General features: G+C 39.0%; 1 protein-coding gene across 9 annotated transcripts in view; it reads left to right on the top strand.

The window, feature by feature from the left end:
- SLC41A2 (solute carrier family 41 member 2) overlaps window positions 1-27,436 on the top strand; it is a 158,833-nt gene that overhangs the window by 12,209 nt on the left and 119,188 nt on the right. For 2 of the 9 annotated variants that reach the window (XM_055394185.2, XM_055394187.2), the window contains exons 2-4: window positions 966-1,050; window positions 4,312-4,381; window positions 16,189-16,913. In XM_055394185.2, the coding sequence (XP_055250160.2) occupies window positions 16,359-16,913 (555 nt within the window). In that variant the 5' untranslated portion in view covers window positions 966-1,050; window positions 4,312-4,381; window positions 16,189-16,358. Of the gene's footprint in view, window positions 1-965; window positions 1,051-4,311; window positions 4,382-7,899; window positions 8,029-16,188; window positions 16,914-27,436 lie in introns of those variants that run through there. The other 7 variants (XM_055394186.2, XM_055394188.2, XM_055394190.2 and 4 more) reach the window with 4 other exon arrangements.

The following is a 27,436-nucleotide window of genomic DNA, read 5'->3' as shown; positions in this document are numbered from 1 at the left end:
CGACGAGTTGACTCACTGGAAGAGTCTGATGCTAGAAGGGATTGGGGGTGGGAGGAGACGGGGATGACAGAGAATGAGATGGCTGGATGGTATCACCGACTCGATGGACATGAGTTTGAGTGAACTCCGGGAGTTGGTGATGGACAGGGAGGCCTGGCGTTCTGTGATTCATGGGGTCGCAAAGAATCGGACACGACTGAGCAACTGAACTGAACTGAATATGTTGTTGCCTGTTGGCCATGTGTTAACGTTTTGTAGTCTTTTTTTTTTTTTCTCATTTTGTAGTCTTTAAAGAAACAATGAGATGGTCTTTCTAGGAAAAGTCACACCTTGTTATGACTTACTTTGTTTGCAGTTATTATCATTTTGAATTATTGAGGGAAAGTCCATTTTGAATTATATGTGATGGATCATGGGAGAGACACACCATGGACTTCGTGGCACCCTGGCCGTGCCTTGGAGCTTGGTGGGGTAGATGCAGTTGTGTATCCACAATCATCTAACAATATAAAATATGAATGAAATCACTTCTATGAATACAGCAGAATGTTAGTTTTCTGGAAGCTGTTTAGGATGTGTTAATGAATGAAGATTGTTGCCATTTAGTCGTGTTCCTGTTGGGAAACTATGGAAGGGGATAAAGTAGGAAAAATAAATTTTAGAGCCCCTGGGAGTTTTAGAAAGAGGAAATTATAAGTAGCCGTTAAAAATAACTTTGTAGAATACTGATAAGAAAGTCTTTTGATATTTTACAAAATGCAAAAGCAGGATGCCAAACAGTGTGTATAATATGAGTCTATTTTTGATTTAAACATATATGTATATATAGAAAAAATATAGCAAAGTTATCATATATACTATTATATCATCAGTGATTTATCTCTGGGTGGTGGGTTTCTAAAATAACAATTCTTGTTTGACCTTTGGGCTTCTCCACCCCCCCCCCTTTTTTTTTTGGAATTTAGCACATATTCTGTGAAAAACAGAATAGTAAAAGAGAACTCTGAGCCAGTGGACATCAGAAACACCATTTCAAATGAGCTGAGAAAGGTAGGTAGTCAAGTTATTTTAACTACCTGAGGATAGTTTTAGTTTGAACTTCAAGTTGGACTTAAAGCCTTTGGGCTCCTTTTTTTTTTTTTTAAAGTGGTATTTGAACAAGAAAGTATGCAGCCCTGACCAAAGGGTAGAGTCATGGTTTCAGAGAGTAAAGATAGTGAAAGAGTTAGAGCATTCTTTGAGGTTGATGCCAAAATAGTTGACTAATGTAACACCGTGTACCTGTGGCTCACCTTTTCTGCATAGAGTCTCTTGCCGTGAGTTTGTGTGCTTGAGTGGACTTCACAGCACCGTGTACCAGGGAGCAGTATTGAGGGCAAGTCCAGTTTGGGAACGCGGAAGATTGGCTTCATCTCCCTGGGTGATGCCATTGTGAAGGTGTCCCAGTGAGGGAAGGTGATGCTAGACCCCCACCTGAGGAAGACCTGGCTCTTTGTGGGGGCTGTCCTGTTCCATCACCTAGTGGAAGGTAGAGTAACTTAGTGTGGCCTGCTCATCTGGGTGTAGTATGCCACTTCACCTCTGGGATGGGGGAAGGAACCAGGGTCCTTAGAGGAATAGAAGTGCTCTGAGTAAATACTGGGAATGGTTTCACTGTGAAAATGATGGGGCACTCTTGGTCTTCAAAGAAAGAAAAATGTTAACCTTACCCATGGCATATCATGTTTCCCTTTGCCTTTTCTTAGAAGATTTTTGCTTTGACACATGATTATCTTTTCTGTACTTTACAATTCTGGAAGATTTTATATTCAGCTTTCAGTTTAATTATGCAAAGAATAAAGTATATCTTTTAAGTTGTCTGCAGAGGTGTGTTCGGATTTTTCAAACTGAATTCTTTTTAAGAATATAAGGATGTATTAAGACTAAAATATGGAAGTATACTCTAGAGAGTTCTCAGTAATAATTTCTCCTCATTTGAAATGCTTCAGTTCATCTTATCCCATTATATTACCTAGTATCTATGTTTAAGTATTTCAGATTTATAAATGCCAGAGAAAACCAGTAAGGAAATGTATTATTTATATTTTATTCTCATGTACACTACCTTTTACACAAAGGTGTTGAGTCACTTTATAAAAACGGCTACAAGAAGTATTGGTTTTTTAAAAAAGTTATGAAGCCAGTACAAGAGAAAATAAAACTAAGAATATAACATTAAGGTGAATAAATTGATCATAAATTTGAGTTTCAGATGTGGCTATAAGTTTCCTGTTGCTGAAGTAAAGTAAAAAAAATGGCTCAGTCTTTCGTTTTGTTTTTTGGCCATGTGGCTTGTGGGATCCTAGTTCTTCAACCAGGAGACCAAGGATTAAACCTGGGCATCCTGCAGTGGGAGCTGGGAGTCCTAACCACTGGACCACCAGGGAAGTCTCAAGGGTGGCTCAATCTTTATTAAAGAAAAAGAAAAAGTGCCAGTTTTCAGTAGCAAGGCTTTCTGTAGTATAATTTTAAGTAAAGTTTTATATGATTTTCTTTAGGGGTGATTGATAAGGTGACGCTCTTAGCAATGTGTGCTCAGTTACTCCGTCATGTCTGACTCTTTGTGACCCCATGAACTGTAGCCCACCAAGCTCGTCTGTCCATGAAATGTTCCAAGCAAGAATACTGGAGCGAGTTGTCATTTCCTACTGTAGATGATCTTCCTACCCAGGGACTGAACCTGCATTGCCTTCTTTGGCAGGCGGATTCTTTACCACTGAGCTACCTTCGAAGCCTGTTCTTGGCAATAGTTTGCAGGAAATTAATGAATGTCAATTGCAAGTTAATTGCAAGAGCATCATTAATTGGTAGTTTTCTTAAAAAATAAGATACATGTAAGAAATGTTTTAAAGTGGGAGAAATATACTTTTTTTGTTGCTTAAAAGCAGTTTCTCTACTTCAAAACAGATTTCCGTGCTTTAACTCCTTTAACCATTAACTGAATTATTTCAAACAGTAGTACTGATATTTCTGATTATTGTCTACTCCCTGTATTGTTGTTGTTAAGTTTGACTCTTTGAGACTGCCCCCCCGGACTACAGTACGCCAGGCTTCTCTGTCCTTCACTATCTCTCAGAGTTTGCTCAAACTCTCATCCATTGAGTCAGTGATGCCATCCAACCATCTCATCTTCTGCTGCCCCCTTCTCGTCCTCCCCTCAATCTTTTCCAGGATCAGGGTCTTTTCTATTGAGTTGGCTCTTCAGATCAGAGCTTCAGCTTCAGCATCAGTTTTTCCAATGAATATTCAGGGTTGATTTCCTTTGGGCTTGACTGGTTTGATCTCCTTGCTGTCCGAGGAACTTTCAAGAGTTTTTTCCAGCACAATTCGAAAGCATCAATTCTTTGGTGCTCAGCCCTGATTATGGTCCAGCTCTCACGTCGATACATGACTAATGGAAAAACCATGGCTTTGACTATATGGATATTTGTTGGCAAAGTGATGTTTCTGGTTTTTAAAACACTGTCTAGGTTTGTCATAGCTTTTCTTCCAAGGAGCAAGTGTCTTTTAATTTCATGGCTGCAGTCACCATATTATAAAAATATTTATGTATTGTTATTAATCTAACCAAAATATCTAGTAAAATGATTTGTTTTTCGCTTTTAAGTTGGTTTGGTAGGGGCTAAATATAATCTAACTGTTGGCACTTGGTAGAATAAACTGTTTTGTTTATGCAATACACTTTGTTCTTTGGATACACACTCTATTTATTCTGTCAACATTTTCTCAATAAGCAGAAATGGTTCAACTGTGGATTTTGTTTTAGTTGATTCATTGGCTTATCTTTGAGGTATCCTTCTTCCAAATAAAGCATTCTTTTAAAAGTGACTTTTTTTTTAAAGTAGGATTGAGGTTTGTGATTCTGAAAACAAAATCAGTTGTCTGGGTCTGGTTTCCTTTGAAAAATTACTTGAGGTGTATTGAGGATTTATTATACCTGCTGATTGTTTCTCTGGACTCAAATTCTTTACAAATGTTTAACTGTCTTTTAGGCATGTAGAAACTTTGACTGTTATTTTTTTCTATCTGTGGGTAACGTTAGAATAACTGATTGTTTTATGGAATCAGCTAGCTTTTGGATAGGGGGAGCTGAATCATTCCCATGATTTCTCAAGCTTTTGTGTTTGTTAGAGACTGTCAGGACCGCCAGATCAATAAAGTCTGACATCACTACCTATTACATAAATGAAACCTGTGTGAATGCTTGAATTCACGTTAAGTAGACAGTTTCCAGTTTAAATAAAAAAACTCAATTTTTTTTCTTTTTTTTAGGAGCTAACTCAGTGCATTTGAGCCAAAACAAAAAAGGAGTTGGGGAGAGATACTTCATTCTACTTTAGAGGTGAGCCTTTTCATCAGGGAGGACAGTATTTGTGAGGTAGCATGTTTTATATTTCAATTTCCAAGTACTTTAAATGCCCTGAACATTGATAGAAATTGTGAGATAAGATAATGTGGATTGCTATTGTTTGGACCAGTTTGAGACTTACACCACATGGAGTTTGTGGGATAGTTACTGACTGGATGCATCTTTGTTGTTTAGAATCATTGCCTTGGGGTTGTTCCTTTTCCTTGGTTAACTACAGGAAATGGGCAAAAAAGAGATCCATACATTTTTTTTTTTCCTAGTCATGTGGTTCCCTCCATAGGATGTGCCTGACTTTTTGCAGCCCCATAGACTGGAGCATGCTAGGCTTCAGTGTCCTTCACTGTCTCCCAGAGTTTGCTCAAACTCTGTCCATTGAGTCAGTGATGCCATCCAACCATTTCATCCTCTGTCATCACCTTCTCCTTGCCTTCAGTCTTTCCCAGCATCTGGGTCTTTTCCAGTGAATCTGTTCTTTGTATCAGGTGGCCCAAGTATTGAAGCTTCAGCTTCAGCATCGGTCCTTCCAGTGAATATTCAGGGTTGATTTCCTTTAGGACTGACTGGTTTGATCTCCTTGCTGTCTAAGGGAATCTCAAGAATTTTCTCCAACACCACAATTTGAAAGCATCGATTCTTTGGTGCTCAGCCTTCTTTTATTGTCCAACTCTGACATCCATATGTGACTGCTGGAAAAACCAACTGGATACTATGAATTATATATACCTCTGTGAAGCAGCAGTAATATTTGTACATTTGGAGTTCTGAAGATTTCTTTTTCATTGCCATATTGATTTTTAACTTTTGAGGGTCAAGTGATATAGCAAGTATCATCAGAAAAAAATGTTCTCTTTGCCCTGTAGGAATTGGCAATGGGAGACCAAATGGATACCTTTTATTTTTTAAAAATTCTTTTAAAACTGTACATGATAGGAAGATTGCTCCCTGTTTTGGACATTTAGTTTTGACTGTGTTTTTTTCCTCTCTGTACCCTGAACTCTACATTAATTTAGGTAGATTTCTCTGAGGTGGTCAATTTTTATGGTGACCTTTTGAATGAGGCCAAAGTTCCAGAACATTGGGAACAGTTGGTAGAAAGTATAGGGACAACTGAATAAAAGAAATTTGGTTGAATAGAGGAAGCTTAAAGAAGAATAAGAGATAGTAATTTAGCTGATTTAGGAAATTGAGTAGAAACAATTAGGGACCCAAAATCAGCATGTAGGGAGCCCTGTGGATGAGAATAGTGAAGTCAAAGGGTTTAAAATGAGTAATGACGGGTTTTTCCTGGCAGTCCAGTGGTTAAGACTCCATACCCCTAATGCAGGGGACCTGGATTCGATCCCTAGTACAGATACAAGATCCTGCATGCTGCTAGCGCTGCCAAAAAAAAAAAAAATTTTTTTTAATGAGATTTGATTTAGTAGTAGCTGTTGGACTAGCTCAAATGGGGAATAGAGCTCTTCAGTATGATTTAGTAGTCAAGGCTGTGATAGCCATGCTTGGGACTAGGGTGACCTTGTGGGTTCTGATGTGTTCCCCAGGAAGAAGGGTTTGGCAGTGAGTTTATGGCAGGACAACAGAAAGCTGGCGTCAGAGTGAACATGAGAAAACCAAAGGGGATTGGTTAAGAACTGTTTGGGATTTGTGCTGAGAAAAGTGATTTGATGGTCAATTCTTCAGGAAAATGGAGTTTGGGGATAAGAAATGGAGAAGCTAAGGAATTCAGGTGACCAAACTGGGTATCGAAAAGACTATTGAGACTTTTAAAAATAGTTTTTGCTTAAATGGAAATAGTAATCATTTAAATCAATGAGGATTTGTGTTTACATAGGTTTTATTCTTTAAGTGGAAATAGTGGAAGAAAACGGATCAGCCATAAAGGCAGCCTGCTGTTTGGGTGTTGCAAAAAAGCAAATTATTATAAATAGATATAATCCTTCTTTGTGAACCTGCTATTCAGTGAAACAAGTCAGTACTTACTGGGTATCATTGAAAAAAATGTGCCAAATTTTTTTATAAAATAAGAAAATAATTTGTACAACATCAGCTAAGGTCTCATTTTGTCTGGCATGATCTGTCTGAAATCTGACTTAACTGACCGCATAATACATCCTGTTTGGTGACTAACAAACAGTGATGTAGAATACATATATTCAGAGGAAGTGAAAAGCAGAATGCACACTTGGAGAGTGGCAAAACTAAGAACACATAATAACCATAATCTGCCTTGACTTCTAGGTCATTTAGTATGTGAATATATGTGTGTGACAATGCTGTGACAAGTTTTGAGATTTTTGACTAAATGCTTTCATCTTTTTGTTGTTCTAATGGGTAGATGAAGTATTAAACTTCCATTTATTGCCTTTCTTAGTAATGAGGCGTGACATAAGTTTGCTGACTCAAATGCTCTGATGAATTTTTCAAGTGTATTGTTTAACCTTTGCAAAGGAACAGATTGCCTCCTCCAGCACAATGGGCAGATTTTCTCCAAGATACTGATTTAGTAAATCAACACACATACAATTCTTTTTCTTAACTTTTAAAAACAAGCAATTTTAACATTATTATTATTATTATTATTTTTGTAACTGCAGTTGAATTAGTCAGGACTGTCTATATTAGTTTGTTTTCCTTTAAGTCAGTGGTTCCCTAACACAACTCTCTGATTAATGTTGGCCCATGACAGAGCTTCCACAGGAAGCAAGGAGTGAGTTCTTAATAAATCTAAATGTATTCAATGGAAAGGCTTTTAGTCTAAGAGTTTGTACTTTCTTCTTGTTTGGTGTTAAAATGTACACTTATATTTTAAAGGAAAAATCATTGTTAACTTGATAAAAGTTGGGGGGAAATGTGGTTAACAAGATCTAAATGTTTGGAAAACACTGTTTTAAAGCTCTTTAACCATAGATGGCGGAGAAGGCAATGGCAAGCCACTCCAGTACTATTGCCTAGAAAATCCCATGGATGGAGGAGCCTGGTAGGCTGCAGTCCGTGGGGTCGCCAAGGGTCGGACACGACTGAGCGACTTCACTTTCACTTTTCACTTTCCACTTTCACACGTTGGAGAAGGAAATGGCAACCCACTCCAGTGTTCTTGCCTGGAGAATCCCAGGGACGGGGGAGCCTGGTGGGCTTCCGTCTATGGGGTCACACAGAGTCGGACACGACTGAAGTGACTTAGCAGCAGCAGCAGCAGCAACCATAGATGGAATCCTTCCATGCTCAGTATATTAGAGAGACTCTATTAAACTAAAATAGATGGGAATATGTGGGTCAGATTCTTTTTTAAGATGCCTGCTTTTGAGTTTAGTTTTCATTAAATCTTGCTGTGGTAGTAAATAATCCTGAACCCTTTGTGGCTTTCAGCAGCAAAGCTTTCTTTCTCTCCTCCTACATGTTGCCCGTAGGTTGCTGCAGATGAGCTTCAGTACCTGCAGCTCTGGGTGTTATCTTTGTTCCAGGACTCAGTCTGAACTTAGGACGTGTCATTCCCATGTCGGAGGGAAAAGAAGGCAGAGTTGAACTGCTTCTGTTTGTAGATGTTGTTGCTTCCTGCGTCGTCTGCCCAGACCTGATGTCAGTAGAGATGAGGCAGTGTAATCTTCACATACTCCCTGCAGGTAATTTGGCAACAGGCAGAGATGACAGTCCTCTTACAGGAGGGAAGCAATAATGGGGAGTAATAAAATCTGTCACAGTATCATTCAAACTGAAGCACGCATGCCAAATAATGAAAATGTTCCATTTGAATGCAGAGTTCCAAAGAATAGCAAGGAGAGATAAGAAAGCCTTCCTCAGTGATCAATGCAAAGAAATAGAGGAAAACAATAGAAAGGGAAAGACTAGAGGCCTCTTCAAGAAAATTAGAGATACCAAGGGAACATTTCATGCAAAGATGGGCACAATAAAGAACAGAAATGGTATGGATCTAACAGAAGCAGAAGATAGTAAGAAGAGGTGGCAAGAATACACAGAAGAACTGTACAAAAAAGATCTTCATGACCCAGATAACCATGATGGTGTGATCACTCACCAGACATCCTGGAATGCAAAGTCAAGAGGGCCTTAGGAAGCACCACTACCAACAAAGCTAGTGGAGGTGATGGAATTCCCGTTGAGCTATTTCAAATCCTAAAAGATGATGCTGTGAAAGTGCTGCACTCAATATGCCAGCAAATTTGGAAAACTCAGCAGAGGCCATAGTACTGGAAAAGGTCAGTTTTATTTCCAATCCCAAAGAAAGGAAATGCCAAAGAATGTTCAAACTACTGCACTATTGCACCCATCTCACACATTAGTAAAGTAATGCTCAAAATTCTCCAAGCCAGGCTTCAACAGTACGTGAACTGGGAACTTCTAGATGTTCAAGCCAGGTTTAGAAAAAGCAGAGGAACCAGAGATCAAATTGCCAACATCTATTGGATCATCGAAAAAGCACGAGAGTTCCAGAAAAACATCTACTGCTTTACTGACTACGACAAAGCCTTTGACTGTGTGGATCACAACAAACTGTGGAAGATTCTTTAAGAGATGAGAAATCTGTATTCAGGTCAAGAAGCAACAGTTAGAACCAGACATGGAACAACAGACTGGTTCTAGATCGGGAAAAGAGGACTCAAGGCTATATATTGTCACCCTGCTTATTTAACTTATATGCAGAGTACATCATGACAAATGCCAGGCTGGGTGAAGCACAAGCTGGAATCAAGATTGCTGGGAGAAATATCAATAACCTCAGATGTGCAGATGACACTACCTTTATGGCAGAAAACGAAGATGAACTAAAGAGTCTCTTGATGAAAGTGAAAGAGGAGAGTGAAAAAATTGGCTTCAAACTCAACATTCAGAAAACTGAGATCATGGCATCCAGTCCCATCACTTCATGGCAGACAGATGGGGGAACAGTAGAAACAGTGAGAGACTATTTTTTGGGGCTCCAAAATCACTGCAGATGGTGACTGTAGCCATGAAATTAAAAGATGCTTGCTCCTTAGAAGAAAAGCTATGACCAACCTAGACAGCGTATTAAAAAGTAGAGACATTACTTGCCAGCAAAGGTCTGTCTAGTCAAAGCTATGATTTTTCCAGTCGTCATGTATGGATGTGAGAGTTGGACTATAAAGAAAGCTGAGCGCTGAAGAATTGATGCTTTTGAACAGTGTTGTTGGAGAAGACGCTTGAGAGTCCCTTGGACTGCAGGGAGATCAAACCAGTCAATCCGAAAGGAAATCAGTCCTGGATATTCATTGGAAGGGCTGATGCTGAAGCTGAAACTCCAGTACTTTGGCCACCTGATGCGAAAAACTGACTCATTGGAAGAGACCCTGATGCTGGAAAAGATTGAAGGCAGGAGAAGGGGACGACAGAGGATGAGATGGATAGCATCAGTGACTCAATGGACATGAGTTTGAGCAAGCTCCGGGAGTTGGTGATGTACAGGGAAGCCTGGTGTGCTGCAGTCCATGGGGTCACAAAGAGTCAGATACAACTGAGTGACTGAACTGAACTAAAGAACAATAATAAACATTTAGGTATCTACTACCCAGCTTAAAAAATATAACCACTACCTTTGGAGTTCCCTGTGTGGTTTTTGTACTACTTCCACAAATGTAACCATTCTCTTGAAATTTGTGCTTGCTTATAATCCCTTCCTTCATAGATTCCATTGTGTGAATATCCCACTGTTTATCTTTTATTGTGTTAATTCTAGTTTTTTCTTTTCTTTTTTTGCTAATGTGAAAATGTTGCCAAGGATATTCTTTTATGTGTTTTCTGTATACAAAGCAAGAGTTGCTTCAGGGTATGGACTTCGGTGTGGAATTGTTGGTATGTGGCACATATGTGTCTTCAATTTTAGTAGATCAGACCACATTGTTTTCCAAAGTGGTTGTACAGTTTCCACTAGTGGTGGTACTCCGGTCTTTGTTCACATCTGAAAGTCTGACAACATCTAATTTTTAGTCTAATGTGTATAAATCAAATTCTCTTGGATGTTCAGGGAGGTGCTTCTTAAACTTCCATGTTTACATAAAGCGCATGGTATGTGGTTTAGTCATTCAGTCGTGTCCGACTCTTTGAGAACCCATGGACTGTAGCCTGCCAGGCTCCTCTGTCCATGGAATTCTCCAGGCAAGAATATTGGAGTGAGTGGGTTGCCATGCCCTTCTCCAGGGGATCTTCCCAACCCAGGAATTGAACCCAGGTCTTCCAAATTGTCGTCAGATTCTTTACCAACTGAACTACCAGGGAAGCAAAGTACATGGAGATGGTATTAATACTATAAGCACAGGTTGTGATTCAGTAGGTTGGGTTATGCTTGGGAACTGAGATCCTGCATTTCTCATAACCATCCAGGTGATGCTGATGCTGCTGTGTCCTGTGTTCAGTCGGTCAGTCGTGTCCGACTCTTTGAGTGATGGGGGTCTGGGGTGCTACAGTCCCACAGACTCCTTTGTTCATAGGGTTTTCTGGGCAAGAATCCTGGAGTGCATTGCCATTTCCTACTCCAGTGGATCTTTCCAACCCAGGGATTGAACTTGTGACCCATAAATGTCTCCACTGATACTGTTTCACTTACAGCATGTAAAACTAGAGAAACTTTGCCCAATTCTATTTACTTATTTTAAAATTTTTTAGTAATTTTTACTCATTTATGGATGAAGAGCAGTATAGAGCAATTAAACTGATTTTTTATTTAGTGCCATATGTGTACATTACCCATTTTAAATCAACTTCAAAGTAACTTGATTGTAGTCATTATTCAACGAGTTTCTAAGTGACTTCTTTAAAGGAAGAAAATTCAAGAAGTCTTTAAGGGAGATAATAGATCTTTATCAGACCTTGTCAGTATGCAAGCATTAGACTAACTGATCACTCATTAGCTGGGTAAAATGAAGGATAAATAAAAATAAGCACATTTTCCTCAGTGCACGACTGAAGTATATGGTCTATGGCATGCACTTGTAGCAAGATGATTCTTCAGTTCAGTTCAGTCGCTCAGTCGTGTCCGACTCTTTGCGACCCCATGAACCACAGCACACCAGGCCTCCCTGTCCATCACCAACTCCCGGAGTTCACTCAAACTCATGTCCATCAAGTCGGTGATGCCATCCAGCCATCTCGTTCTCGGTCGTCCCCTTCTCCTCCCGCCCCCAATCCTTCCCAGCATCAGGGTCTTTTCCAGTGAGTCAACTCGTCGCATGAGGTGGCCAAAGTATTGGAGTTTCAGCTTTAGCATCAGTCCTTCCAATGAACACCCAGGACTGCTCTCCTTTAGAATGGACTGGTTGGATCTTCTTGCAGTCCAAGGGACTCTCAAGAGTCTTCTCCAGCACCACAGTTCAAAAGCATCAATTCTTCGGCGATCAGCTTTCTTCACAGTCCAACTCTCACATCCATTCATGACCACGGGAAAAACCATAGCCTTGACTAGACAGACCTTTGTTGGCAAAGTAATGTCTCTGCTTTTTAATATACTATCTAGGTTGGTCATAACTTTCCTTCCAAGGAGTAAGCGTCTTTTAATTTCCTGGCTGCAATCAGCATCCGCAGTGATTTTGGAGCCCAAAAACATAAAGTCTGACACTGTTTCCATTGTTTTTCCATCAATTTCCCATGAAGTGATGGGACCAGATGCCATGGTCTTTGTTTTCTGAATGTTGAGCTTCAAGTCAACCTTTTCCCTCTCCTCTTTCACTTTCATCAAGCGGCTTTTGAGTTCCTCTTCACTTTCTGCCATAAGGGTAGTGTCATCTGCATATCTGAGGTTATTAATATTTCTCCCAGCAATTTTGATTCCAGCTTGTGCTTCTTCCAGCCCAGTCATTCCAAATTCCACCATTTAGCCTAGCTTAAGCAGTGGAGCTATATTGGCCCATAAAATTGGGCCATAAAAATGGGCTAGTTCTTCCCATAAAATTGGGAAGAACTGGGATGGAATGGGCTTTAAATAAATGAGATATCCTAATCGTGTAGTGTTATCAGAACCCTCTCAACATCTCCTCACTGTGATTCTCTGTTTCTGGGATGGATGAGCTTTCCTCCAAGTGTAAATCGTGGTGGTGGTGGAGGGAGCTTTTGGAGGATAAAAATAAAGTGACAAACCTCAGAATTTTCTCATTCAAAAGGGAAGTGAGAAAACACTCTTTTTTAAAAGAATCAATTTATTCATCTGGCTGCACTGGGTCTTAGTTTCAACATGTGGGATCTTTTGTTGCAGCATGTGGGATCTAGTTCCCTGACAAGGGATTGAACCCAGGCCTTTGCATTGAGAGTGCAGAGTTTTAGCCACTGGACCACCGGGGAGGTCCTGAGAAAACACTCTTCCAGAGGCCTCCCCCTCTGAAGTAGGCCTGTAAGTCATTCACTCTTTGCTCTATCAACTGTTTCCTTCATTGCCTTTATCACAAATTATCTCCTTTACTTATTTGCTCACCTGATTGTTTTCCCTCTCCACCACAAGGTAAAATCCTTGAAGAAGGAGTAGTGCCTCTTTTGTTGGCATCTGTAAGCCATTCAGGAAATAGTAAGGCAACAGGTATGTGAAATTCCAGGGTAGGACTCAGGCCTGCCCTCGGCAGTTGTCATTATGTGGTCTGGAGGTCAGGGAAGTTTGATTACTGGGCATAGCAGAGCCTCATAGATGAGGCAAGTGTGATTTCACATGGGAAATGGAGCGCCTATAAGCTGAAAAATTGGGAAAAGATGCTGAGGAAACAACAAAAGCACGTGTTTTTTATGCCCTTTAAGTGTGGTTTACTGTTTCACTCAGCTGCCCAGTGTGTTGTGTAAAGTTGTGCAGGTTCTGCAGTGCATGAGGGTGCTTGGCTGAGGGGAGGGAGAGGGGTTGAAATCCAGCAAGAGACTCCACACCTGTGGCTTCGTTTTTCCAGGAGGCATTGTTTTAAATGTACCCCTAAGTTCTGTCTGGTCTGTGCCCACTGGGCCCGGTTGAATATCTGTGTCTCCATCTCACTTTCTTCATAGCGTCCCTGGAGAAAGAATACCAGGGGCAGAAGTGTGTGAGCTGTATGCATCTGGATCCCTCTGGCCAACTCAGTGTAGACTCTATGCTTAGCCATGCTCTGCAGGTATTCTAAGAGAGATAACTTTATGGAAAATTCCTCCCTCCCCCTTTTCTCTTCCCTCCATTTTTCTGTTTAGGGTTAGTTGGTCAAGTTTCCTGACCATGCATTTTGAGGTGAATGCTGACTGAATGGTAATATACATACTGTCATCTACATTTCTGTGCATTTCCAGTTTGATTACTTCATAATTCTGCTTCAAGAGGAAGAAGAAATTGCTTATGTCCATCACTGGCCCTTTAGTGGAATAGACTGTCTTAAAAGTTTGTTCTGTTTTTTGTTTGATTAGAGATCTCTTTGGGGCAGTGAAGTGCTCACTCTTTAAAAAGAGGCAAATTGGTTTAAGGAACAGAAACCCACTCAGTCTGACTCATGTAAGGCTGCTGGTAATCTCCTAAGTTTCAGACATACAGCTGAGCCTCTTCTTACATGGAAGGTCCTCAAGGAGCCATTCTGTCCTCCTCTCTGGATTGCTTGGTTTCTTCTTTGCTTCATTCTGGACATTGTTTCTGTTCATTTGATTTTCTTTAAACACTGAGTTTGTATACTGATCCACCTGCCAGTGACAAAAATGGCAACTAGTACTTCATCTCATTGGATTCTCTGCAAGTCCACAGAATGTCTGTACTGTAATCACTTGGGGAGTGTAAAAAAAAGAGATTTCTATGCCTCAAACATATTCTGAGCCAGTAGGTCTGGAGTCCTAGAATCTACATGTTGAGACTTTTCCCTCTCAGGAATTCCCAGACCCATCTGTAATCGCAAGAGAAAGCAAGTGAGTGAATGATGAAGTCGATGAACCAGGCCCTAGCATCCACTTTCCCCTGACATAGCCCCTTCTCTTTTTTCCCTTTGCCATTTCTTGCCATTGATCTTCCTATCCAAGGAGAGGAGATTGGCATTCTAAGAAGTTGAAAACAAATATTGAAAAATAGAATGGTTTTCATTAAAAGCAGCAACAGTTCTTAGTTTAGTTTGGTGGGTGAACAGTCCAGTTAGGCAGTGGGGCTATCTGTCCCTTATCAAATCAGGGCTAATTAGTTGATCTTGAATGCTCTTGGAAGTGTAAGAAAGGGCTGGGTGTTCCTGAGAAACATCTGCAGCCTTAGGCCCACTCTAATAACTTTGGAAAACCTCTGTACTTGGTGGCAGCTATCCAAAGATACTCTCTACCTGGGCAGGTGATATATGATCTCACAACTTCAGTGTCTGTCACTCGAAAACTAACTTACACTTTAGTTCAGTTCAGTTGTTCAACAGCATCCAACCCCATGGACTGCAGCAGGCCAGGCTTCGCTGTCCATCAGGCTTCGCTGTCCAACTCCCGAAGCTTGCTCAAACTCATGTCCATCGAGTCGCTGATGCCATCCAACCATCTCATCCTCTATCATCCCCTTCTCCTCCCACCTTCAATCTTTCTCAGCATCAGGGTCTTTTCCATTGAGTCAGTTCTTTGCATCAGGTGGCCAAAGTATTGGAGTTTCATCTTCAGCATCAGTCCTTCCAATGAATATTCAAGACTGATTTCCTTTAGGATTGAAAGCTTACACTATGTGTCTCTAGTTTAAGATCTTTAAAGAGAGAATCTCATCACTGACTAGCCAATCAGGAGCCTACTCTGAGGTTGAAGGTCAGAGCTAACTTTGAGAAGGGCATTAAAAGCTTTCTTTTCGTTGGCTTGCAAAATAGGATTAAGTGATTTTTTTGTAATCACTTTTCATTTTGGTTATTTCTTAGGTAACATTATTATATCCCTAAATCAACTAGAATGATTTTTTTTGTTAGAACTAAAAATATGACATCATCCTACTTTTACATACCATGTACACTATTATACCATGGAAATAAATACCATGTACACTATTTAGGCTATTTATCAAGTAATTTCATGGCAAACATTATCATTGTTTCTTGATATTTTAATAGCAAGATGTATTAAGTTGGAGATAAAGCAACAGATATTATTTAATATATTTAAAATATAATGTCATATACATTACCTTTGTTGTGCTGATATATGTAAAGGGTGGTAGCAGTTTAATTCTGAGACTTCAGTATAAGTAATGGAAGCCATTACTTTAACAAATTTTTCTTTTGTAGAATTGCAGAGACATTGAAGACATTTGAAGGGCTTCCCTGATAGTTCAGTTGGTAAATAATCCGCCTGCAATGCAGGAGACCCTAGTTCAATTCCTGGGTTGGGAAGATTCGCTGGAGAAGAGATAGGCTATCCCCTCCAGTATTCTTGGGCTTCCCTTGTGGCTCAGCTGGTATAGAATCCTCCTGCAATGTGGGAGACCTGGGTTCGATCCCTGGGTTGGGAAGATCTCCTGGAGAACAGAAAGGCTACTCACTCCAGTATCCTGGCCTGGAGAATTCCATGAACTATACAGTCCATGGAGTTGCAAAGAGTCGAACATGACTGAACAGCTTTCACTTTGAAGACATTACATGGGTATTAATTACATAAAGTATGCAAAAATAAATACTTTTAACCAAAATAGGCCACCAAAAAAAGCTGTATGCTACATTTATGTGTCCAAAGCAATTGCATGGCTAAAACCAGTTATATGTTAAGTCCACAGAGTATAATGTCAGTACCTCGGGGTTCATTTAAGAACATGTGTATTTTATACCTGTAACTATGAGGTATCAAGATAGTTATTCTGACTTTTAAAAATTATTCTATTTTTCCAGATCCCGTCCCTGTGTGGAGCTTCTAAACATCTTCTATTAGTGGAAGTGCTGTTTTCTGCACAATGAAGTTAACATCTTAATTTCCACCAGTGTTTGTGTGGTTCTGATTCATCTGCTCTGGTTCACGAAGCTTGAGATCTAAGGCAAACAGGGTCTTTTGCAATGACAATATGACTAATAGTAAAGGAAGATCTATTATTAGTAAAACAAGTGGTGGTCGAAGCAGTGGAGGAGGTTTTGTGGACTGGACTTTAAATTTAAATACAATTCAGTCTGATAAGTTTTTAAACTTACTGCTGAGTATGGTTCCAGTAATATACCAGAAAAACCAGGAAGACAGGCACAAAAAAGGAAATAGCATTTGGCAAGATGGGTTATCAACTGCAGCACAGATTTTCAGTAATAGATCCGAACAGCACATGGACTATCACAATTTCTCGGAGCAGTCTTTTCATGGCAACAGTGGGCACACACCATCAAGCTGTAGCCAAAAGTATGATGACTATGCCAACTACAATTACTGTGATGGAAGGGAGGCTTCAGAAACCACAGCCATGTTACAAGACGACGATGTATCTAGTGATGGTGACGAAGATGTCATTGTGGAGACAAGCCAGAAATTACCAAAGGAATCCAGTGGTGTCATGGCACTGCAAATACTTGTGCCATTTTTGTTAGCTGGCTTTGGAACAGTCTCAGCTGGCATGGTTTTGGATATAGTCCAGGTGGGTTCTCATCTTTCTTTAACTTCATTGACTTTGTTGTTTAAAGTGCTTTGTGTTAGGTGCTAATCTCAGATATTATATTTAGTTTTACTTTGCTGCTGCTGCTGCTGCTAAGTCACTTCAGTCGTGTCCGACTCTGTGTGACCCCATAGATGGAAGCCCACCAGGCTCCCCCTTCCCTGGGATTCTCTAGGCAAGAACATACCCCTTAGTTAAAATGAACTGATGCAGACTCTGGTGGAGAATCTGCTGTTTCTAGGTATCTTTCGTTTGTTTTCCGAAATTCTAAGAGAATTGTCTGATTCTGACCATAAAGTAATTCTTCATAAAATATTAAATATAAAGTAATCCCAAATAGGGTAAATCAACTAAATGAATAACTCAATATATTTAAATATGTCCCTGTTTTAAAAATAAAAAATAATATATGTTCATTAAAATGAACTCAAACAATGCAGGGTATTAAGTAAATGATAAAAAGTCCTGTTACTCATCTCCAAATCAAAAGTCTCTTCCCCAGAGGTTACCATTGTTAAGAGTTTGCTGTATACACTTGCAGACGATTTTTCTGTGCTTATATACAAGCATATGTGCACAGATTTTTTTTTTTTTTACCAAAAATTCTGTCTGTCTGTATTTTTCTGTTTATCTTCACTGCTTATTAATATATCTTGGACATGTTTCTAAATTAGTAAAAAGGATACTTAGCGTTTTAAAAAGAGTGCTTGATATTTTCATTGTGTGTGTATATATATATATATATACCAAAATTTACTTATTCATTCTGCTATGCTGGTGCTATAACAAATATCCTTACAAATTTATCTTTATACACTCATGCTAATTTTTTCATAAGGTTTTAAAAATGGGATTGTTGGGTATTAGAGCAGGTGTGTGTGTTTAAAATTTTATAGGTATTGTCAAATTGCCTTTCAAAAAGTTTGTACCAATTTGTCATCTTCCAGAAATATGTAAATACTTTTATTTTTTCATACTCTTATCAACATTTGATGTTCTTGATCTTTTTCATTTTTGCCAGTTGATAGGAAAATGTTATCCTGTTTTAATTAACATTAATTACTGTTAATGTTTTAGCCTCTTTTCATATGTTTATTGGCCATTCTTACCTTTTCTGTGAATGTTTCTTATGTGAATTACTTTTTTGTATCTCATCCATTTTTTCCTTTTCAATTTATATTTGATTGAAGGATAATTGCTTTGCAGAGTTTTGTTGTCTTCTGTCAAACCTCAACATGAATCAGCCATAGGTATACATATATCCCCTCCCTTTTGAACCTCCCTCCCATGTCCCTCCCCATCCCACCCCTCTAGGTTGTTACAGAGCCCCTGTTTGAGTTTCCTGAGCTATACAGTAAATTCTCATTGGCTGTCTGTTTTACATATGATAATGTAAGTTTCTGTGTTACTCTTTCCATACATCTCACCCTCTCCTCCCCTCTCCCCATGTCCATAAGTCTTTTCTCTATGTCTGTTTCTCCATTGCTACCCTGTAAATAAATTCCTCATTTTTCTAGATTCTCTATATTTGCGCTAGAATACAATATTTATCTTTCTCTTTCTGACTCCCTTCACTCTGTATAATAGGTTCTAGGTTCATTCACCTCATCAGAACTGACTCAAATGCGTTCCTTTTTATGGCTGAGTAATATTCCATTGTGTATATGTACCACAACTTCTTTATCCATTCATCTGTCGATAGACATCTAGGTTGCTTCCATGTTCTAGCTATCGTAAATAGTGCTGCTGTGAGCAATGGGATACATGTGTCTTTTTCAGTTTTGGTCTCCTCAGGGTATATGCCTAGGAGTGGGATTGCTGGGTCGTATGGTGGTTTTTTGGAGAAGGAAATGGTGACCCTCTCCAGTGTTCTTGCCTGGAGAATCCCAGGGACAGGGGAGCCTGGTGGGCTGCCATCTGTGGGGTCGCACAGAGTCAGACACAACTGAAGCAACTTAGCAGCAGCAGCATGGTGGTTTTATTCCTAGTTTTTTAAGGAATGTCCATACCATCTTCCATAGTGGCTGTATCAGTTTACATTCCCACCAACAGTGCAAGAGTGTTCCCTTTTCTCCACACCCTCTCCAGGATTTATTGTTTGTAGACTTTTTGATGATGGCCATTCTGACCCATGTGAGGTGATAACTCATTGTGGTTTTGATTTGCATTTCTCTAATAATGGGTGATGTTGAGCAGCTTTTCATGTGTTTGTTAGCCATCTGTATGTCTTCTTTGGAGAAATGTCTGTTTAGGTCTTTTTCCCATTTTTTGATTAGATTGTTTTTCTAGCATTGAGTTGTATGAGCTGTTTGTGTATTTTGGAAATTAATCCTTTATCAGTTGTTTCATCTGCTATTATTTTCTCCCGTTCTAAGAGTTGTCTTTTCACCTTGCTTATAGTGAAAAGCTTGCTGTGAAAAAGCTTTTAAGTTTAAAAGTTTACTTTTGTTTTTATTTCCGTTACTCTAGGAGGTGGATCATAGAGGATCTTGCCTTGATTTATGTCATCAAGTGTTCTGCCTATGTTTTCCTCTGAGTTTTACAGTTTCTGGTGTTACATTTAAGTCTTTAATCCATTTTGAGTTCATCTTTGTGTATGGAATGGTGTTAGGAAGTGTTCTAATTTCATTCTTTTACTTGTAGCTGCCCAGTTTTCCCAGCACCATTTATTAAAGAGACTGTCGTTGCCCCATTGTATATTCTTGCCTCCTTTGTCAAAAATAAGGTACCCATAGGTGCATGGGTTTATTTCTGGGCTTTCTGTCTTGTTCCATTAGTCTATATTTCTGCTTTTGTGCCAGTACCATACTGTCTTGATGACTGTAGCTTTGTAGTATAATCTGAAGTCAGGAAGGCTGATTCCTCCAACTTCATCCTTCTTTCTCAGACTGGCTTTGGCTATTTGGTCTTTTGTGTTTCCATATGAATTACGAAATTTTTTGTTCTAGTTCTCTGAAAAATGCCATTGGTAATTTGATAGGGAGCACATTGAATCTGTAGATTGCATTTGGTAGTATAGTCATTTTCACAATATTGATTCTTCCTACCCAGGAACATGGAATGTATCTCCTTCTGTTTATGTCATCTTTGATTCCTTTCATCAGTGTCATAATTTTCTGTGTATAATTCTTTTGTATCCTTAGGTAAGCTTGTTCCTAGATATTTAATTGTTTTTGTTGCAGTGGTGAATGGGATTGATTCCTTAAGTTCTCTTTCTGATTTTTCATTGTTAGTATATTGAAATGCAAGTGATTTCTGTGTATTGATTTCGTATCCTGCAACTCTGCTAAATTCACTGATTAGCTCTAGTAATTTTCTGATACTATCTTTAGGTTTTTCTATGTACAGTATTATGTCATCTGCAAATAGTGAGAGCTTTACTTCTTCTTTTCCAATCTGGATTCCTTTTATTTCTTTTTCTTCTCTGATTGCTGTGGCTAGGACTTCCAGAACTATGTTGAATAATAGTGGTGAAAGTGGACACCCTTGTCTTGTTGCTGATCTTAGGGGGAATGCTTTCAGTTTTTCACTATTGAGAATAATGTTTGCTGTAGGCTTATCATATATGGCCTTTACTATGTTGAGATAGGTTCCTTCTATGCCCATTTTTTGAAGAGTTTTAATCATAAATGGGTGCTGAATTTTGTCAAAGGCTTTTTCTGCATCTATTGAGATGATCATATGGTTTTCAAATTTCAATGTGTTAATATGGTGTATCACATTGATTTTAATATATTGAAGAACCCTTGCATCCCTGGAATAAACCCAACTTGATCATGGTGTATGAGCTTTTTGATGTGTTGCTGAATTCTGTTTGCTAGAATTTTGTTGAGGATTTTTGTATCTGTGTTCAGCAGTGATTCTGGCCTGTAGTTTTCTTTATTTCTGTGCTGTCTTTTCTGGTTTGGTATCAGGGTGATGGTGGCCTCGTAGAATGAGTTTGGAAGTGTTCCTTCCTCTGCAACTTTTTGAAAGAGTTTTAGAAGGATTGGCATTCGCTCTTCTCTAAATGTTTGATAGAATTCTCCTGTGAAGCCGTCTGGTCCTGGGCTTTTGTTTTTTGGGAGATGTTTGATCACAGCCTCAATTTCAATGCTTATAATTGGGTTGTTCATAATTTCTATTTCTTCCTGGTCCAGTCTTGGAAGATTGAACTTTTCTAAGAATTTGCCCATTTCTTCCAGGTTATCCATTTTGTTGCCATATAGTTGTTCATAACAGTCTCTTATAATCCTTTGTATTTCTGCATTGTAACCTCTCCTTTTTCATTTTTGATTTTGATGATTTGATTCTTCTCTCTTTTTTTCCTTGATGAGTCTGGCTAAAGGTTTGTCAATTTTGTTTATCTTTTCAAAGAACCAGCTTTTAGTTTTATTAATCTCTACTATTGTTTATTTCTTTTTCATTTATTTCTGCTCAGATCTTTATGATTTTTTTCCTTATACTAATGTTGGGGTTTTTTTGTTCTTCTTTTTCCAGTTATTTTGGGTATAAAGTTAGGTTGTCTATTCGATGTTTTTCTTGTTTCTTGAGGTAGGATTATATTGCTATAAACTTCCTGCTTAGAACTGCTTTTTCTGCATCCCATAGGTTTTGAGTTGTCATGCTTTCATTGTAATTTGTTTCTAGAAATTTTTTTATTTCTGATTTGATTTCTTCAGTAACCTTTCGGTCATTTAGAAATGTGTTGTTTAATCTCCATTTATTTGTGTTTCTTACAGTTTTTTTCTTGTAATTGATATCTAGTCTCATAGCATTGTGGTCAGAGAAGATGCTTGATATGATTTCAGTTTTCTTAAATTTGCTGAGGTTTAATTTGTGACCCAAGATGTGATCTATCCTGGAGAATGTTCCATGTGCACTTGAGAAGAAGGTGTATTCTTCTATATTTGGATGGAATATCCTGAAGCTATCAATGAGATCATCTCATCTAATGTATCATTTAAGACTTGTGTTTCCTTATTAATTTTCTGTGTTGATGATCTGTCCAATGTTGTGAGTGGGGTGTTAAAGTCTCCTTCTATTATTGTGTTACTGTCAATTTCTCCTTTTATGTCTGTTAGTGTTTGTCTTATGTATTGAGGTGCTCCTGTGTTGGGTGCATAGATTTTTACCGTTATGTCTTCCTCTTGGATTGATCCCTTGATCATTATATGGTGTCCTTCCTTATCTCTTATAATCTACTTTATTTTAAGGTCTATTTTTTCTGATATGAGGATTGATACTCCAACTTTCTTTTGCTTCCCATTTGCATGGAATATATTTTTCCATCCTCTCACTCAGTATATATGTGTCTTTAGGTCTGAAGTGGGTTTCTTGTAGGCAGCGTATATATGGGTCTTTTTTTTTTATTCATTCAGCTGATCTGTGTCTTTTGGTTGGAGCATTTAATCCATTTACATTCTAAGTAATTATTGATATGTGTGTTCCTATTGTCATTTTCTTAATTGTTTGGGGTTGATTTTGTAGATCCTTTTTCTTCTCTTGTATTTGTTGACTGTATAAGTCCCTTTAACATTTGTTGTAAAGCTGGTTTGTTGGTACTGAATTCTAACTTTTGCTTGTCTGAAAAGCTTTTTATTTCTCCATCAATTTTGAATGAGATTCTTGCCAGGTACAATAATCTTGGTTGTAGATTTTTCCCTTTCAGCACTTTAAATATATACTGCCATTCCCTTCTGGCCTGCAGAGTTTCTGCTGAAAGATCAGCTGGTAAACATATGGGGTTTCCCTTGTATGTTACTTGTTGTTTTTCCCTTGCTGCTTTTAATATTCTTTCTTTGTGTTTAGTCTTTGTTAGTTTGATTAGTATGTGTCTTGGCATGTTTCTCCTTGGGTTTATCCTATATGGGACTCTTTGTGCCTCTTGGACTTGATTGGCTATTTCCTTTTCCATATTGGGGAAATTTTCAACTATAATCTCTTCAAATATTTTCTCATACCCTTTCTATTTATCTTCTTCTTCTGGGACCCCTATAATTCAAATGTTGGTGCATTTGATATTGTCTCAGAGGTCTCATTCTTTTTACTTTATTCTGCTCTTCAGAAGTTATTTCCACCATTTTATCTTCCAGCTCTCTGATTCGTTCTTCTGCTTCAGATATTCTGCTGTTGATTTCTTTTAGAGTATTTTTAATTTCACCAATTGTGTTGTCTCTACATGTTTATTCTTTAATTTTTCTAGGTCTTTGTTAATTGATTCTTACATTTTCTCCATTTTGTTTTCAAGATTTCTGATCATCTTTACTATCATTATTCCATGTTCTTTTTCAGGTAGTTTGTCTATTTCTTCTTCATTGATTTGGACTTCTGTGTTTCTAGTTTGTTCTTTCATTTATGTAGTATTTCTCTGCCTTTTCATTATTTTTTTAAAAACTTAATTGTGTTTGAGGTCTCCTTTTCCCAGGCTTCAGGGTTGAATTCCTTTTTCCTTTTGGTTTCTGCCCTCCTAAGTTTGGTCCAGTGGTTTGTGTTAGCTTTGTATAGGGTGAGATTTGTGCTGAGTTTTTTGTTTTGCTTTTCCTCTGAAGGGCAAGGCTGAGTCAGGTGGTAATCCTGTCCAATGATGATTGGATTTTTATTTTTGTCCTGTTTGTCATTTTTTTTTTCTTTTTTAAAAAATTTATTTATTTTAATTGGGGGCTAATTACTTTACATTATTGTATTGGTTTTGCCATACATTTTGTTTGTCATTTAGATGAGGCATCCTGCACAGGGTGCTACTGGTGGTTAGGTGATGCCAGGTCTTGTATTCAAGTGGTTTCCTTTGTGTGAGTTCTCACTATCTGATACTCCCTAGGGTTAGTTCTCTGGTAGTCTAGGGTCTTGGAGTCAGTGCTCCTACTCCAATGGCTCAGGGCTGGATCTCTGATCAGGAACGAAGATTCCACAGGTGGTTTTTTATGGCATTAAATGAGATTAAAACATATCCAAAACCATGAAACCAAAGATGAACCCCAGACAAATGGCAGTTACAAAATCAGGCAAATAACAACTAACATAATGGAGTATACACATATGCATATACACCCAAGAGCAAAGTCAAAACAGTCCAACAAAAATAAGGTACAATAGATTGACCCAGCAAACAAAGGAAATCAAAAATTATACTTACCAGCTAAGAACAAAACTAACTAAAGCACAAATAGAAAACAAAACCAAAGTGGGGAATAAAGCAATGAAAACAAAAGTGACAAATATGATGAGAGGAAAGGAAGGAAAGAAAAGAAAGAAAGAATAGATATGCAGAGTTAAACAGAGGTAGATAAAGAAGATTTATATTCATTAAAGATGAACTGCAAGGGGAAAAGAACAGTAGGGAAGGCAAACAAAGGAATAAATGTAGAAAAAATATAATCCGTTCCATTCCGTTCCGTTCCATCGCTCAGTCGTGTCCGCTCTATGCGACCCTGTGGACTGTAGCCTACCAGGCTTCTCCGTCCATGGGATTCTCCAGGCAAGAATACTGGAGTGGGTTACCATTTCCTTCTCCAGGGGATCTTCCCGACCCAGGGATCGAACCAGGGTCTCCCACATTGGAGGCAGACGCTTTAACCTCTGAGCCACCAGGGAAGATAAAGAAGGTTTAAAAATTTTTTTAATTATAAAAAAGAGAAAGAAAAAAATACTGGAAGATAAAGAAGAAAGGAAAACTTCAGATATCTGCAAAAGCCCAACGTAAAGGCAGAGGTTTATAACAATAAAAAGTGTGACTGAATAAACACATATACATATACATCCATAAACAAAATCAAAACAGTCCAACAAAAATAAAGTACAATAGATTGAGCCAGCAAACAAAGGAAACCAAAAATTATGTCTACCAGAATAAAACTAACTAAAGCAGAAACTGGAAAACAAAACTAAAGCAAGATGCCAATTGGGGAATAAAGCAATGAAAATAAAACTAACAAATATGTTGAGAGGAAAGGAAAGAAAGAATAGATATGTAAAGTTAAATAGAAATAGATAAAGAAGATTTATATACATTAAAGATTAACTGCAAGGGGAAAAGAACAGTAGGAAAAACAAACGAATAAATGTAGAAAATAAATATAGAAAAATGATAATAGGTTTAAAAATTTTTAAAAAGAGAAAAGAAAAAAAAGGAAAACTGCCCAGAACTGCAAAAGCCCAACGTAGAGGCAGAGGTTTATAACAATAACAAATGTGACTGAGGAAAAAAAAAGAAAAAGAGCTCAAAAGCTTTATTAGATTTCATAGTGCCAATAAAATCGACAGCTACAACAGATGGGGGATAAAGGGGAAAAAAAGAAAAAAAAAATCCAAAAGAGTCTACAGAACAAGTCAAAACATAAGAATTTAATAAGTGTTTTTCTTAAGTCACTGCTGTCAGAGTCCTTTCCCTCGCTGGGAGTCACAGTTCACCTCACCACCCTAGGATGCCCTCCAACACTATGCTGATTTCTGGACCTGATGTGGGCACAGCTCAGATTCTATTCTGCTGCTGCTCTGTGTTCTTGCCTCCAATATCCACAGCTATCAGAATTAGTGCGTTTTCTTTTGTGGGATCTCTTGATGACCTTTTATATATTCCATAGACACAGAGTCTGCCTAGTTGATTGTGTGGATTAAATCTGTAGCTTGTACAGCTGGTGGAAAGGTTTGGGGTCTTCTTCCTTAGTCACACTGCCCCTGTGTTTCAATTATGGTTTTATTTCCACCTCTGTATGTGGGTCATCCCCTGGGGTTTGCCCCTGAGGCTGCCCTGGAAGACTTGGGTTTGCCTCTCTGAGGGCCAGGTGTGGAGGTGGTGCAGCTTCTTGGGTCGCAGGGGTTCTGGCAGCACCAGATACTCAGGGGAGTTGGCAGCTAGGGCAGCAGGAAATATAGTGCTCTTGAAGGGTATGGCAACCAGTATTGGCCAATATGCTCCAGTCGTCTTGCCTGGAGAACCGCCCTCTCTGACAGAGAAGCCTGGCAGACCACAGTCTACAGGCTTGCAGAGTCGGACACTACCAAAGAGACCTTGCGCGCATAGATGCAAGACTTTTTTTGCCTGTGGCAGCTCAGCCCCAGTGAGTTGAGTTTGAAGGTGGCATGGCTTCTTGGCTTGCGGGGACCCTGGTAGCCCCAAGTGTGCAGGGACACAGACTGCGTCAGCCACAGGAGTTATGGCCCTATCAGAGTCTTTTTCTGAGCCTGTTGTAGCTGGTTGTCAGAAGGTCTCTTTGGCCAGTCTTTCTCACTAGCTCCACCCGTTCAGGCACTTAGAGGGCTCCCTTGCCTGGGGTCCTTTTCTGTTGTTCGGTTCATCAGGCACATCGAGGGCCCCCCTGTGGCTGAGGTCCTACTCTGTAGATCAGTGCATCAGGCACTTAAAGGGGCACCCTGGACAGGATCCTATTCTGTAGTTCAGTACATCAGGCAGGTGTTTGATGGGCCAGCCTCTCTGTTGTTCAGCTTCTGATGCTGGCATGTGGGGAGAGAGAGGCTATGGTGATGGCTCCATCCCCCACGCATGACTCAGCAGTGTCACCTTGCTTCCATGGCTGCCTGGCTTTCCTCCACAGGCATTTCCCACCACAGTCTCCTCCCTCACATCCCCTCGATCCATCTCTCCACAGTAAACAGCAGCCCTTGCCCTGGAATTGCTCCACAATCCCTCAACTCCAGCTCCCAGCCACTGCCTCTTCCAGGGAATCTATGTACTTGTCCGGGGTATGTATGGCTGCGGCAAGGACTGTCTGATTCTCATTCCATTTAGGCTGCCACAGATCAACTGTTTCACTCACAGCCTTGTTTCTCCTCTGGCTCAGACAATAGCCCCGATGTGGGTATCGAACTCCTGCTTCAGTTGCCCCACCCACTGAGGGCAGGTCCAGTCCTACTAACACTCCTGTTTTCCCCCTAGTTCCTTTGTCCAACTAAGTTTTGCGTGGTTCTATATATTCTTTTCTGCTGGTCAGGTATTCCTGTCTGCTCTCAGCTGGTGTTCTGCATGAACTTCTGTGTCTGAAGGTGTACTCCTGATGTATCTGTGGAGAGAGATATACTCCACGTCCACCTACTCCTGCACCATCTTGTTCTTTCTTTTGTCCATTTTAAAATGTGTACATTACTTATTTACTTGTAGGAGTTCTTAATGTAGTATTATATAAAGTTACAAAATTACCTGTTATATAATTATCTTTCTAACATAGTACATTGTAAAAAGGTAGCATTCTGTTACTATCAGTTTTCATTCATCAGTCAGAAAAAGGTTGTCTCTAGGAAAGTGTTAGATATATTACCGTAATGTGCCTTTCTCTTTCACTGTTTGCTCTCTATAGGAAATCTCAAGTCATTTATGACTCTTAAGACACTTTTAAACACATAACATTTTTATCTAAATGGAAAAATGTACATTTTATCTAAATAGAAACATAATTTTTATACCATCAGGTGGAAAAAAGATATGAAAAGAACTGTTAAGTATGTTGAATTTTTGAATAGACTATAGTACTAAAGGGGGCCCAAACGTATCTATCCTTGCACAGTTGAAA

This window comes from Moschus berezovskii, chromosome 6 (assembly GCF_049115385.1).
Source record: "Moschus berezovskii isolate FMDL1 chromosome 6, NW_MosBer_1.0, whole genome shotgun sequence".
Classification (NCBI taxonomy): domain Eukaryota; kingdom Metazoa; phylum Chordata; class Mammalia; order Artiodactyla; family Moschidae; genus Moschus; species Moschus berezovskii.
Note: the sequence above shows the minus strand (reverse complement) of the source record. Positions and strands in the feature narration are given on the sequence as shown.